The 15,896-nt window shown below is 46.7% G+C and overlaps 1 protein-coding gene across 1 annotated transcript in view; it reads left to right on the plus strand.

Moving 5' to 3' along the window:
• Positions 1-4,139: 4,139 nt before the first annotated feature.
• VWA2 (von Willebrand factor A domain containing 2) overlaps positions 4,140-15,896 on the plus strand; it is a 45,960-nt gene continuing 34,203 nt past the window's right edge. The window contains exons 1-2 of the mRNA XM_049855696.1: positions 4,140-4,434; positions 14,975-15,044. Of these exons, the coding sequence (XP_049711653.1) occupies positions 14,993-15,044 (52 nt within the window). The 5' untranslated portion in view covers positions 4,140-4,434; positions 14,975-14,992. The remainder of the gene's footprint in view (positions 4,435-14,974; positions 15,045-15,896) is intronic.

A 15,896-nucleotide genomic window follows, 5' to 3' on the forward strand; every position in this document is an offset into this window, starting at 1 on the left:
TTAAGAATATCTGAGGTAGAAATGCAAATGGGGGGGGTGTCAAACCAGAATGAACCAATTCAAAACCCTGCTTTTACCATAACCATCATCTGAAATGCCCATTAGGGACCCTGAGGTGATGTCATTGTTAAGCCCTTGTGTGATAACCTTTAATGAGGAAGTACTCACCTCCTGCTATATGAGCCTTCCAGGAATTGAGATGGACTCTGATGCTAGTCAGGCAGGCAGGAGTCTGCAGTGCCTCCTCCCAGGGTACACCGAGAGTCCTCTCTAAATGCATTCTGTGACTACTTACACTAAGGCGTACGAAACCCAGAACCCAGTGCCGTCGAAGGCATACATAAAAACACAAAATTCGTGATACGGGTCATTTGGAGGGGAGATGGAAACAGCAGAGAAGTACGGGCACTTTGATGCAGAGAGAGCTTATATAATTTTGGATGTTGGCTGAATGATGAACGTGTGTTCGCATTACCCAAGCCTTTGCCTTTCTAGGCGTTCCACGTTGATTTGGCCAGAAAGCATCACACTCTCCAAAAGCAAACCCAGTAAAACTTTGTACATAATTATGTTTTAAGGAGCTGGGAATGTATGTTTGAACCCTCAGAACAGTTGGTCCCTGCTCCACATGGAAGGAAAGCGCTGTTAGCTTTGGGATGACTGTGCTCTCTCTTGTTGCCCCGAGAACTGGGGTTCTTGCTCTGGCTTAATCACCTGCCTGTGGAGCTTTTCAAAACCAGGCCATTTGTTGTCTCCTCCAGGATGGTTTCTTTACCATTTCATATTCATTGTTTCCTGTTCTTCCATTTATTAAAAAAAAAAGTTGTGGGTGCTCAAGTTCTGGGAACATCTACAATTTTTGCATCTCTTGTCCACCCTCCTTTGGGTCTGTCATACGTGGGTCACCTTGCCTTCATCATTTGGGGGTCTAAAGCAAAGAATTTGTGTTGGAACTTCAGAGGGTTGGGATCCACTGTAGCCGTCAACCCTTAGCTTTACAGAGCAGGAAACGGAGCTGTCAAAAGTTAAGTGTCTTCCCCGGACCCTTTGTTAGCCCAGGACTGGAACCATTCCCAAAGCCAACTCTTCAGACAGGGATTGGAGTGGACTATAAGATAATGATACTGGTGAGGAGTGAGCTTCTTGGCTCAAGTAGACACATGAGACTATGTGGGCAACTCCTGTCTCGAGGCGAGATGAGAAGGAAGGGGGGGATGGGAGCTGGTTGAATGGACACAGGGAATACAAGGGGGAGAGGAGGAATGTGCTGTCTCATTAGAGGGAGAGCAGCTAGAAGTACACAGCAAGGTGTGTATAATTCTTGTATGAGAGACTGAGACTAATTGGATTGTAAACCTTCACTTAAAGCACAATTAAGAAGATAAAGCTCAGCATCTTTTCTTGATCTCAAAAGCAATAGGCAGGAAAGTTGGATGGGAAGCCCCAGGCCACCTCATCTCCAAAGCCATGATGATTGTGCTGTATGTACCAGGTGCCTCTCACTGCACCTCACCGAGCATGGCAGTCTCCGTTTTCTCTCCACGGAATTCAGAGCGTCTCTCTGCCTTGTGTGTTTACAACCAAAGACACACTGTACAGAATGATCCTTGAATTAATTCAGCACATCTCAAAAGGGCTTTTATTATGTACAGTTACCAAGCATTAGGGCCATAAAGATGAATAAAGCAAAGTCCTTGGATGTTGGTCCTCCATGATGACTTTTTTAAATTCCCATAAAACTTCCCAAAGGAAGGGTTGTCATGAATCAAAAATAATAACTGCCCAGCTTCTTTCTGGGTAAAACCTCTACCCCTTCTAGGCTCCTGCTCACCACCCTCCAGACACTAGGCCACCTGCCTTTCCTTCTTCCCACATCCCACATCCACATCTGAGAGGCACCTGGTCCAACTGGCTGATTTTACTTTGATGTAAAAGAGTTGGAACCAACTGGTATCTCCAGTACTTTCACTTTTAGTCCTTTTTAAAAAAATATTGTTGTTGAAAACCCACCCAGCAGAACATACACCAATTCAACAGTTTCTTAAGTGTACAACTCAGTGAAACTGATTACACCCTTCGCTGTGCGACCATTCTCACCCTCCTTCCGTGGCCCTTCACTTCGTAACCGTGGGAGGAAAATGTGAAATATTCCCAGTTAAAGACAGCAAACTGTCAGGAACATTCAGAACTGAAATCTGGCTTTTCTCCGAGGGTAAACCTGGGTTAGGCAAAGGTGTGGTGGTAAATGTTTAACAATCTGCATGGAGGGGTGAGGAGAGAAGGAGAGGGCAAGGGCCGTCTGTCAGCTGTGGAATTTCCCCTTTGCCGAGATCCAGGGCATATGCCCTTAATAGGCCCTCAGCTCTACTGATCACTTAAACTGTGGCTAGTCCAAACTGAGGCCTGCTGTAAGTGTAAGATACACCTAAGTGTAAGATACTTAGTACAAAAAGAAGTGGAAAATCTTCTGTACTCATGACGTGGAAATGATATTTTGGATATATTGGGTTAAATGACATTCAAATTAAGTCCACCTGTTTCTTTTTACTTTTTTATGTGGCTACTAGAACATTTAACCCACGTGGCTTGCATTAAATTTCTATGGGACAGCGCTGATGTAGAGGTAGAGATCACCGCTCCCCTAGGTGGAGACCTCTAGGCAAGGCTCCCTGCCCAGGTGGCTTCCTTGTTAAGTTACTTATGCTGCTCTGCCGTGGCTCTGCTTCTACTTCTGGGGCTCAGTAAGTGTCATTGGAAGGAATAAAGTGAAAAAAAGGGCCCCCTTTTTTCCTCTTCACTGAGGTCTCCAAGTAAGTTAGTGTGGCAACTTTCCCCGGATGCCCTCAGTGTTGGGGGAAGGGTTGGAAACCAACTGAGAACCACTGGCTGGAATGTAACATTTTTAGAACTTTTTTTGTTTTTTTTAAAGGAAAGGTGTCAAACCAAGAAAATTATTTACCAACTGGATTGTCAGATTGAAAAAATAACGAGGGGAGGTGCGTGGGAAAGAGGAAATGGACGAAACTTCCTGGAGGGCAATTTCATCGTATGTATCAAGAGCCTCCAAAGGCATATGCCCTGTAGCCACGGCATTTTCCTTTGTGCGGTTTAATCTAAGGAAGTCATTGGGCAAAAGTAAACAGATACCTGATTGCATTATTAAATTTGAAAGTTAATGTTCAACAATAACAGATAGGTTAAGTACATTAGAACATCATGTAGTAGCTAATAACAAAGATGTTCAAGACGGGAAATGGAAAAGCTGGTCACAATACAGTATGTATGGAAACCAGCTGAAAAATATAAATTTTGTATGTAGGATGAACGGCACTGGACGCAGTTACACCAGAATGCGTGTCTGGGTGGTGGGATCATAAGTGGTTTCTCAACTTTACTGGTATTTTTGTTTGGTTTTGCAATGAACATGCAGCATGCAATGACATTTTTGATGAAACATTAAAACTACAGATAATGCAATAATAGCCAACGTTTATTGAGCCCTTACTATGTACAGAGGCATCGTTCCTAACATTGCGCTATTTGCTTTGTGCTGTTTGGTTTTTTTAAAAAAATCAGGTACCTCTAGACTTCAATGAGGATGCTGGCCAAAAGATCCCGTTATCACTGCCCAACTGCAATAATAAGACAGGTAAACAAAAGGCAATTGCCATGACAAACAGAAACGAAGCCAAAGTCAACATTTTCGCATGGGTCAGAGCAATAAATCCTGAGTAGCAGTCAGCAGATGGCAAAGCACTCATTGTTGGAACTTCTCGAGTCTGGGAGACCCGCGCCAGGATAAGTACCTTTGTTTACGCGCCGACCTTGGCCATCGCCTGGTTAAAAGACGCGGGGAGCGCTGCCGGCCGGGTTCCGGCTCCCAGTGCCTCGGGAGGGCGCCACGGGCCCTGGCCCCCTGCCGCCCCTCGGTGAGAACTACAGGTGTCCCACGTGGCTCCCGAATCCCGGGGCGCCCTCGTGCACGCCTGCAGCGCCCCCTGCGCGAGCCCGCCCGCGCGCCGCCTGCTGAGTTACGGCCGAAAGCAGCCTCCACGCGCTGGACCCGTGCGTCGTGAGCCAGCTGTCGGCCTCGGGAGGGCGGCTGGGCTCCACTCACTGTCCTAGCGCGCAAAGCGCTCTCCTGCAGACGCTCCCTGCCAACGTGCGAGCCTGAGGGCCCCGTGGACAAGGGTGGCTCGGCGGAGTGGCCGTGCGAGCTTTGTTTAGCATTGTCTGCGTCCCACCTGAGCGGCCGGAGAGGGTGCTGTTCCGAGAAGCCGGCGTCCGGAGGAGAGCGCACCTGGCGCGCGCCCCCCGCCAGCTCCCCGCAGCCGGCCCGGGCTAGCAACCGAGCTCGTGGAAGGGGCGGGCGGGCACGGAGCTGACCCTTTCCTGGTTCCCAAAGGCGCGCCTAGCCGAGGGGTCGGACCGCAGGTAAGAGCACCGGGCGCAGTGTCTGCGGGTGGAGGCGAGAATCGCGTACTAAACCCGAGCTGCCTGGCACGGTCTCGAGTCCCTTCCCTGGCGACCACAGGAGAAGATAAAGGCTTTGGGGACCTGCCCATTCCCCCTTCCCTTTAACAAAACTTAATGCAGGTGTTAAGATGATTTCCGTTCAGTTTCCCCGGGCAGTGGAGTGCCCTCAGCAAAGCCTCTGCAAGCGGGGCCCAGGGCCTTGAGAGACTCGCCCATGAGGGAAGTCCAGGGGACTTGTGCTCTGTGGTGGGTGCATGGGCTGGCACCTCTCTCCTTTTCCCCCACCCCCACCCAGGGCCCGCCTGGCCCAACCTTTCCTCCTTCTGCCGCCCACCCAGGACCCGTCCTTCAGCCACCTGCTGGGACCCTGAATGGGAGGGTCTCAGGATTGCACCTTCCAATCTGGACAGGTGCATCTATTTAAAATATTCTAGGCACCACCACCAGGCACCTGGGCGGAAGAGAAAGGAGGAGGGCACCCTTGCAGCCATTTCCTTGTGGATTCAATGGACCTCCAACCCAGAGGGCGGCGGGGATGCCATCCATGTGCTTGGTGCCTTGGAGACCTGAATAAATTAAAATCTGTACCTCTTTCAAATTACAGCTCCTTTAATTAAAAATAAAAACCCTAGAATAGAACTGCTGTGTTGTATAAGTTCACCTCTAAAATATGATGTCGGTTTTGTGGCATTGTATTAATAGCTGTGCATTTATTGAGAACAGAGCCAGAGACTGGAGGTAGTGCGGCAGTTGGCAAAGACCACAGGAGCAAACTGGTAAACACTCTCGGCTCTCCGCAGCCTGAGCCATTCTGTGAATGGTGGGGTTCAGAGCTCCACTGAGCTGATTCTTCATGTGGGATAGCCCCTTACTCTTCAGTTGTAGAAATCCAGCTCAGAGCCAGCTCTGCGTGATGTAAGGATTTCCACGACTGGGTCCCCACATAAAGCCCAAGGATGGGGTTGGACTCCTTCCTTCATCGTCTCTGTCTGCTTGATTGAAAGCCACCAGTGATATATTTAACTTTGATTTTTGTTCTGCCATTCAGCACTTGTCAGGTACCATTAAGTCAATTTTGACTCATAATGGACCCCATGTAACAGAGTAGAAACTAACTGGCCCATAGAGTTTCCTTGGCTGTAGTCTTTACAGACACAGATTGTCAGGCTTTCTCCTGACAATGGAGCAGTTGCTAGGGTTTGAACTGCCAACCTTTAGGTTAACAGCCGAGTTAAACTCTTGAGCCACCAGGGTTCCTTATCCAGAGCTTAGAGTGGCTGTTTTTCCTCTCTTTTATAGGCTGAGGTCTCTGGAGTGAATCATAGTCAGAGACCCCTGTTTTTTACAGAGAAGGAAACTGAGACCCCCAGAGAGGGGACTACTCCAGGGAAAGTTCCAGAGCCTGCCAGGAATCTGGACTCCCAGCTCTTTAATAAGCCTTATAAAGGGCACAATTGTTAATTGGCAGTGGTGATGGTGGGGATAACCTACTGGGGAAAATGGGGAAGCCTTTGTTAATAATGTCTCTGTAGCCTGTGTGTATCTTTCAGTTGCAAATCATTTTCAGTATATCGCCTGCACCTGGGAGGGTGCCTAGCACAGAGCAGATGCTTAATATTTTTATTAAATGAATGAAGTGTTATGTAATTATAACAAGGAAAGATCAGCAGCCCTGTGAGGCATTTTAGAACAGTGGTCCTCAAACTTCTGTACTTCATACCAGTAAAAAAAAAAGCTTTAATTGGGAAGATTGTAACAGAATTGCTAATTTTTTATTTTATCCAATAAATATATCTTTAAATAAACCTCTTCCATCATCTACGAGGCTATTGGAGGTCTCCTGGGGACCTCGTTAGGGGGGCAGATCTATTCCATGCCACGCTTCTGCTTCAGCCTCATGCTGAAGCCAGCCCTGGGACAGCTGAATACATCCGAAGTCCCTCCTTTTCTTTACCCTTTCATCTTCTGAATCTCCAGACTGCTCACCCTTCCTCTTTCTCCCATAAAATCATCTGCTGTGTTTCCCTGAATGTGATTGCCACCCTCGATCCCCTCCCCCACTTCCTTTCCTATTCCTGAGTCCCTTGTGTTGAACTGTATTTGCCTGATTTCAATTTGGGACACTTTGCCCTTGCCTGGGGGGCATTTGCCCTGTGGTCTCCTGTGATCCTGGCAACAACCTTTCCAAGTAATAGGATGGGGATGGTGTCAGCCTCATTTTAGAGAGAAGGAAATTGAGAGATTGAACTTAAGGAATTTACCCAAGAGGCTCATGGTCAGATCTCTCCAAGTCCCACCTGTGCCCTTTCCACTCCATCTTGGTACTGCACACACCTTTGTCACAGCGGAGCTACCCTTGTTAGAAGACCTGCGCTTGACTCTAACCTTGCTGTTTGCTAGCTCTGCGACCTTGGCCTTAAGTCAACTCCTCCAAGACTGTTTCCTCATCTATAAAAATGGGAATAATGTGTACCCTATGATGTTATGAGTCTGTTAAATGAAATTAATATAATGATAACACTTTTAACATCGTATGTTGTTGTTGAGTCAGGTTTGACTCATGACAACCCTATGTACAAAAGAACAAAATGTTACCCAGTCCTGCACCATCTTCATGATCCTTGGCATGCTCAGGTCCATTGCTGTGGCTACTGTATATTTTGAGTGCCTTCCCAGCCTAGGCAGCTCATCTTCCAGCACCATATCGGACAAAGTTTTACTAATATTAGCTGATTTTTGGAAGTAGATCAATAGGCCTTTCTTCCTAGTCTGTTTTAATCTGGAAGCCCTGCTGAAACCTGTCCACCATGGGTGAGCCTGCTGGTGTTTGAAATACCGGCGGCATAGCTTCCAGCAGGATAGCAACACACAAGCCACCACAATATGACAAACTGACAGATGGGTGGTGGGTTGTGTGTTTACAAAGTGTTTTACAATTTAGCAGGGACTTTTTCATACTTTTTTTCTCATACAGTTTCACTGGATCTTTACAACAATTGAGTCCCTGGGTGGCATAAACCCTTAAGCTCTCAGCTGCTAACCAGAAGGTTAGCAATTTGAGGCTAGCCAGATGTGCCCCAGAAGAAAGGCCTGGTGATCTGCTTCTGAAATACCAGCCATTGAAAGCCCTGTGGATTACAGGGCTACTCTGATCACACATGGGATCACCATGAGTCGGAATCAACTCCGCAGCAACTGGTTGGGTTTGTGTGTGTGTGTTTCATAATTGAGTTTGTTAAACTAAGATTCTCACCATTAGACAGATGAATGAACTGAGACAGGGGAGCTTGTTGCCTGCAGAGTCACTTAGCTGGTTAGAAGCAGAGCTAGGCTAGGATCCTATCTCCTAACTTCCGGTCCTGTGTGGTTGCTCCCATACTTTGGTGCTTCCCAGACCCCCTCTGCAGTGAATTTGTGTCCTGCACAACCTAAACGATTGTCAAACGTCATCAAAGCAAACATCGAAAGCTCTTCTGGCTGCAAATGTCTCTTAGCAGGCTGCAGTGAAGGTGGGGGCACCTGTGATCTATTCTGTCTGCCCAGCTTTCTCCCCGCAGCCCTTAGGGAATCCAGAACGGCCCATCATTCAGCCCTAGGTGCCGACTTCCAGTTGTCAAGACTGTTGGATGTTAAAACTTTGCTGGTTCAGTGCTAAGGGGAGCATGACCTTCCAGAGTAGCGTTTAAACTATTCTCCCTGACGTATCAAACTAGAAACTTGTGGCCCACTTCCTTGATTGTCTGGACCTGAGCCAAGTATTGTGCCAAGTGGACAAGGAAGAGGATTGTTCCAGAGAAAGCCAGCGAGAACTTCCTGGCAGGAGACGTTATCTCTGATTTTAGTCTTCCTATTTTTTTTTTCTATTCAGGTGCTGTTCTTATGATGGGCTCAGATTTACATCCCCAGGATTCAGATGCGGCCGCCAAGGGCTAATCTAATATTTGGGGCTAGGATTGCATTTTGTAACCCAAAAAACCCAGTGCTGTCAAGTCATTTCGTAAGGAGGTGGAAATTCACCGTGCCCTCACTTCATTTCCAATTAGAGACGAGAAGGGGGGCATTGTCCTGCAAAACTGCCTTCAGCTATCTCCACTCAGGCCCTTCTTTTCAAAAGTTGCCCTTTTTTAGCCTTTGTTTCTTCCTGTGGCATGGGGAATGTGATCCCTGGCGGTGCAGCATGGAACATTGTCTCTGTGTCCTGCTGCAGACCTCACTCACCTGTCCCAACTGTTGCTGGCCTTGTGTGGGCTCTGGATCTGAAGACGGGAGCGGGGGAGACATGTAAATCCAGTTGCGAGAGCCCCAGAAGCCAAGAATCATGCATGGGATTAGCGTGAGTCATGAAACAAATGGGATGAGCGAGGTGTTTTGGAATGGAAAAGGCTTGACCAGGTGCAGCTGGGAACAAATGACCTGTTCCTGCCCTTGGGTTACAGATTGCTCAGGAAGCTTTGTACAAGAATGCAGAGAGCCCTGCAGAGAGCTGGAGTGTGGGAGTTGCTGGCAGGTATTAGCTGGTGGAAAACCTCCAAAGGGCAGAATTCAGGGTGGCAGAGTTTTTAAATTATGTGTCTGTTCATCTAAGGAGCCCTAGTGGTACACTGGTTAAAGTGCTTGGCCGTTCACCAAAAGGTCAGCAGTTGGAACCCACCAGCTGCTCTTCAGGAGAAAGATGAGGCATCTGCTTCCATAAGAATTTACAGCCTTGGAAACCCTATGGGGCAGTTCTACTTTGTCCTGTAGGATCACTGTGAGTCGGAATTGACTCGATGGCAGTGGGTTTCAGTTCATCTATTACTGCTCATAGCCCTTAGCCTTTTTTCTAGAGCCTGGACTTCTAGCAGAGTGTCCCTCCTTTCCTCCCAGCCCCATCATCACTCTCTTGTTACCCATTCTGAGGCGTCTTTTTGAGTCTTTCCTCCAAACCAGGAAGGTGACAGATTGAACAGATCACTGGGACACCAGAATGGAGTTGGATCTACTCATTAACTGGGTAAAAACCAAAATCCATTGTCGTCAAGTGGATTCCAACTCATAGTGACCCGATAGGATAGAGTAGAACTGCCCCATGGGGTTTCCAAGGAGCAGTTGGTGGATTCTAACTGCCAGCCTTTTGATTAGCAGCCAAACACTTAACCACTGCACCAGGGTCCCATTAGCTGGGTAGCCTGAGGTAAAACATGTAACTTCTCTGAGCCTCAGTGTTCTCATCTGTAAAATGGGGATAATATACTCTCACTGGCTGGTTGTGAAGATTAGCAGAGAGAAGACAGACACTAAGTTTGGAGCTGGTGCCTGGCACGCAACAAATGCTCTCTGGAGGGTAGCAGCTGTTGGATTTTTTTTGTGGAATCCATCTTCTTAAAATGAGTATTGTGAGGCTAGAAGTCTGAACTGAGGGCCCCAGCTGTAGGCGAAGGCTCTCTCTCTCTTGCCAGCTCTGGGGGGAAGATCCTTGTCTCTTTTAGCTTCAGTTTCTTGATGAGTCTTCATGTGGCACAGATCTTCCCCGTTTGTCTCGCTCTGCTCTGTGTGTATGCTGTTCCTTATAACTCAGTGATTAGGTTTAGAACACACACTGATAGGCCTCATTAACATAATAAAGAAAACACTGTTCCCAAGTGGAATTACATCCACAGGTATAAAAAACCCAAAACCAAACCCCTTGCCATCTAAGTGATTCCAACTCCTAGCAACTCTGTGGGACTGCCCAGTAGGGTTTCCAAGGAGCAGCCCAGAGCCAGAATCATGTGATCCCTAAACTTGATGCTGCTTGTATCCATTTGCAAACTGCCAAGGTAATTTTTGTTTAATGAGCAGACGCTTTGGAGACTCTAGAAAAACATTGAACTGGGCAAGCAGAGGCACATAGCAGAGCAAGATGAAGTTGGTTAGGTTTGTCTCATAGTGTGGTGGGAGGGAGCTCATGTTCACTGAGTGCTTTACAGCAGCAGAAACTTTCTGTACTTCTGCTTCATCCCCTCAGCAGCTTAGGGTGTTGGTGGCAGCCTCAGACGTGTGCCAGAAATCACTTTCAGCGTAGGTTGGGATAACACTCTTTGGTGAGCTGCAAAAGATGATTAGGAAATGTCTTCTGTGTGTTTTGGAGAGCTCACGTCCCCAGTGGAGGTGGAGGAGTCCTTGGGTGGTGCAAATGGCTAGAGACTCGGTTGCTAATCAAAAGGCTGGGGGTTCAGGTGCACCCAGAGTCACCTCAGGAGAAAGGCCTGGTGTCTGCTGCCAAAAAATCATTCATGGACAATCCGTTGGAGTACAGTTGTACTCGGACATGCATGGGTCCCCGTGAGTCAGCGTCAACACAATGGCAAGTGTTTTTGGTTAGTGGAGGTAGGGAAGCCGATGGCCCCAAGACACATAAATGAAAAGTTGACATTCCTGCCTCGCTATCCATGTTCTAGACGGAAGAGAGGGCCTTTATTTAAGATGTTAAGGGACTTCTCAGATTCAAGTGCCTCAGGTTGGAGGGAATTCCCCCAGAGGCTATTGCACCCTTGTGAGACCAAACACGTTGACTCACCACCTCCTCTCTGCTATTGTCTCTAGAACTTGGGATTCTCCTAGAATCCTGTACTGTTCCCTTTCCCTATCTCTGCCTTGGGTGTTTTCTCTGGAATTAGTTCCTGAATGAGTGTCAGTGTTGTCTTTTTAACGGAGGGAGAACTTAGTAAGACCTGCGTGTTGACTTGTCTTGGTCTTCCCTAGACTTTTTTTGTGTGAGCTAGTTTAATGCAGAGAAACTGTGGGGTGAATTTGAATGTATTGAATCCCAAAGGGCAAAAAAATAGATTTTCTACAACCTATTATTGAGGTTTTGTTTTCTTTATGTTGAGGTGCAATCCATACCACAGCCTTCAGTATGGATTACACCTCAACATAAAGAAAACAAAAACCCTCACAACTGGACCAATAAGCAACATCATGATGAATGGAGAAAAGATTGAAGTTGTCAAGGATTTCATTTTACTTGGATCCACAATCAACAGCCATGGAAGCAGCAGTCAAGAAATCAAAAGACGCATTGCATTGGGTAAATCTACTGCAAAGGACCTCTTTAAAGTGTTGAAAAGCAAAGATGTCACCTTGAAGACTAAGGTGTGCCTGACCCAAGCCATGGTATTTTCAATCACATCATATGCATGTGAAAGCTGGACAGTGACTAAGGAAGACTGAAGAAGAATTGATGCCTTTGAATTGTGGTGTTGGCGAAGAATATTGAATATACCATGGACTGCCAAAAGAATGAAGAAATAAATCTGTCTTGGAAGAAGTACAACCAGAGTGCTCCTTAGAAGCAAAGATGGCGAGACTGCGTCTTACATACTTTGGACGTGTTGTCAGGAGGGATCAATCCCTGGAGAAGGACATCATGCTTGGCAGAGTACAGGGTCAGTGGAAAAGAGGAAGACCCTCAACGAGGTGGATTGACACAGTGGCTGCAACAATGAGCTCAAGCATAACAACGACTGTAAGGATGGCGCAGGACCAGCCAGTGTTTCATTCTGTTGTGCATAGGGTCGCTATGAGTCGGAACCGACTTGACGGCACCTAACAACATCATTATTAAGGTATTTTTTTATTTTTCCTTGCTAAATTATACTGAGAAAAAAGCCTGAATTTTCCTTTTGCGTGAGCCCTTTCTGTGCTTAAACTCCACAGGCACTTGCTTAAAGTAAGGTTATCTGAATCATGTATCATGTGTTTGTGATTAAAATGATAATGATGCACTTTCTGGGCTTCACAGCTAAAATTAGAAGTCTCAGGTATGTGCCTGGCTCAGCTCCCTAGTGCTGCTATAACAAACACAAGTGGTTGACACTAAAGAGTAGAAATTTATTTTCTCACAGTTCAGTGGCTGGAAGTGCAAATTCAGGCCACTTGATATAGAGGAAGGCTCTCTCTCTGACAGCTCTAGGGGAAGATCCTTGTCTCAGCTTCTCTAGCCTTCGAGTCCTGGGTTCCTTGGAGAGCTCCACGTGGCATCTATCTTTTCGCATTTCTGCTTACTCCTGTGTTTAATCCTTCTTTTTATAACTAGAAGTGATTAGGTTTAGGACATACCCTACACTGATACAGCTTCATGAACATAATAAAACCCAATTCCCAAGGACAATACTCAATACATGGAAGGTCAGCTCAACTGGACTGGACCAAAAGCAAAGAAGTTTCCAGGATAAACTGAATGCTTCAAAGGTCAGCAGAGCAAGGGCAGGGGTTTGGGGACCATGGTTTAAGGGGACTTCTAAGTCAATTGGCAAAATAATTCTATTATGAAAACATTCTGCATCCCACTTTGAAATGTGGCTTCTGGGGTCTTAAATGCTAACAAGTGACCATCTAAGATGCATCAATTGGTCTCAACCCACCTGGAGCAAAGGAGAATGAAGAACACCAAGGTCACACAATAACTAAGAGCCCAAGAGACAGAAAGGGCCACATGAACCAGAGACCTACATCATCCTGAGACCAGAAGAACTAGTTGGTGCCCGGCCACAATCGATGACTGCCCTGACAGGGAGCACAACAGAGAACCCCTGAGGGAGCAGGAGATAAGTGGGATGCAGACCCCAAATTCTCATAAAAAGACCGTACTTAATGGTCTGACTGAGTCTAGAGGAATCCCGGCGGTCATGGTCCCCAAACCTTCTGTTGGCCCAGGACAGGAACCATTCCCGAAGACAACTCATCAGACATGAAAGGGACTGGACAGTGGGTAGGAGAGAGATGCTGATGAGGAGTGAGCTAATTATATCAGGTGGACACTTGAGACTGTGTTGGCATCTCCTGTCTGGAGGGGGGTGGGAGGATAGAGAGAGTTGGAAGCTGGCAAAATTGTCACAAAAGGAGAGACTGGAAGGGCCGACTCATTAGGGGGAGAGCAAGTGGGAGTACGGAGTAAGGTGTATATAAACTTATATGTGACAGTCTGACTTGATTTGTAAACGTTCACTTGAAGCTCAATAAAAGTTAATAATAATAAAAAAAAAAAAAAAACAATTCCTAAACAGGGTTACATCCTCAGGTATAGGGGTTAGGATTCCAACACATATTTTGGGCAAACACAATTCTATCCATAACAGTGCCCTTTGATGGAATCAAAATTAAGGTCTATAGCTTCTTATTAAAAGTACCCACTTTCTCCCCTTAGTAACATGCTCAAAAATTGATTCAGGCCCCATGGCACTGAGTTTTACCCATGCTAGAAGCCCTGGTGGCACAGTGGTTAAGAGCTGTGGCTGCTCACCAAAAGGTCTGCAGTTCATATCCTCCTTGGAAACCTTTTGGGGCCATTCTGGTTTGTCCTATAGAGTCACTGTGTCGGAATCAACTCGCCAGCTACGGGTTTCGTTTTTTGTTGTTGTTGTTAGAAGCGTTCTGAGGCAATAAAAAACTTTTGAAAAAAATACATTGTCTTTTTCATAAGCCATGTTACTGCTTATAATTTAGAAAGCACAGGCTTTCTTGGCATGTGTTCTCCTAGCTAGGGGAAGGAAAACCTTGCTAGAAGGTTTCAGAAAATCAGGACATTGAAAATCAAATCTTCGATCTATCAGACTCTAACTCCTTCATGAAGAAGTAGAGACCCAGAGAGTGGAGTAACTTTACCCAAGATCATGTTGCCAATCAGGAGCCAGGCAGGGCTAGAACCCAGGACCCCTAACTTGGGGCTGAGTATACCTTTCCAGAATCTTGAGGAACAGGGGTAGGTTCAGGGATGAGGGCTGGTATTCTGGGGAAGATGTTAGATTGTTGTCTAACATCAAAGTAGTTGGAGTAAAGTCTTCATGGGTTTTTGTAGCTGTTGTTGGCCAGTTAGGGTCCATGCCCTGGAGCAGTTGAGCCAATGAAATGTACTTCAAGTCAGAAAGAGAGAAAGTTTATTTAGGGGGGCGGCACCAATGGAAAGTCTGATAGCGACACAGGCTGTCTTGTGGAGTCCCGAAAGGCAGTTTTACATTAAAGCTTATATATGATTCTTACAAGGGTTAGAAATGTCTTTGTAGCCCACAGATGGCGTGGCTGGATGAGTTATTCATTATGAGATAATTACAAGAGCCTCTTTATCAGACCAAAGAGATACATGCTGGACATCTTATCAGGCTAAAGATATACATGCCAGACATCTGGGCCCTGCTCTCCATGTGGGGGGTTGCAAGTCACAAGTGGCTGGTCAGAACAAAACAAAGTCATTACCAATGGTATGCAGAAAGAAGGCAGGCAGGAGAAAAAAAAAAGAAAAAAAAAAAACGGATAGGTTCCTCCAGGTGTTAGTTATTTCAAGCTCTCAATTGCTTGTTTTAAAAACAGGAGAAAACATCCTGTGGAATACTTGGGTCACAGCTATTACGTAGATAATTATGGTGAGGGGAGGCCTCCAGGACCATATTTGTGTCCTGGGAAAAGCTGAGCAGTTGTCACCTTGGTGGTGGTGTGACTTGGGGAGTTCACACAGCCAATTGTTCTGCTTTTATTTTCCTAGCCCTAGAGCTAGATCATCATGTCGTTCCTCCTGTTGCTGGAAGCCACCTGTGTTTTCCTGTTTCTCACAGGTAAGATGGTTATATGGTGGGGGGTAAGGGCCTGCGGGGGTTGATTTGCTTCCAATTTTGTTGTAAAATCAAGTTAAAATACTTGTAAGGGTCTCCCAAATCCATCCCTTTCTCTCCGTTGCATTGCTGCCTGCCTAACCTAAGCCCCATGATCTCCTGCAGGAACCTCTACAGTAGCCTTCTGACCAGTCTCCCTGGGTCCACCTAGTTCTCCCCCAGCTCACACACAGCTATTGGTAGCAGAGCTGGGACTGAAACCTACGTCTGTCTTCTGACTTCTAGGCTGGCACCCCGACTCCAGGCCCCTATGAGGAGAAAAAGAAGCCTTAGTTTTCCGATCTGTAAAGTGAGCAGGTTTGATTCATTCTTAGCCCGGCCTACTCATTAGCATCAACCCCAGCTGGAAGTCCCTAAGCCCTGTAGATGTCTTTAAAGGAGTCTGGCAAATTGGTTAGTAGCGGTAGCCACCATCACACGTTAGCCAACCCTCTGTTCCAGGGAACCTCTGCAGAGTCCTGAGGTAACCTCCCAGGGGAGTGATGGTGATGTTACCCAGGTGTGCTCACCACAGCAGCTGAGCACATGCTACAGAGAGGCACAGATAGCTGAGTGACATCTTTAGTGAGTGACCTGTGGCTACAGAGCTCCCCCTCCTGCTCATCTGTGGGAGATGGCTGGCCTTTCTCCAGCTGGTATGACATTTAAAAAGGAAGAGTGCTTTTCTGCTCTTTACAGAGCCTTGGGCATTCCTTGTGGGAACCTTGGTAGCACAGTGGTTAAGCACTTGGCTGCTAACTGAAAAGTTGGCAGTTAGAACCCACCAGCCACTCCATGGAAGAAAGATGTGGCAGT

This window comes from Elephas maximus, chromosome 16 (assembly GCF_024166365.1).
Source record: "Elephas maximus indicus isolate mEleMax1 chromosome 16, mEleMax1 primary haplotype, whole genome shotgun sequence".
NCBI lineage: Eukaryota > Metazoa > Chordata > Mammalia > Proboscidea > Elephantidae > Elephas > Elephas maximus.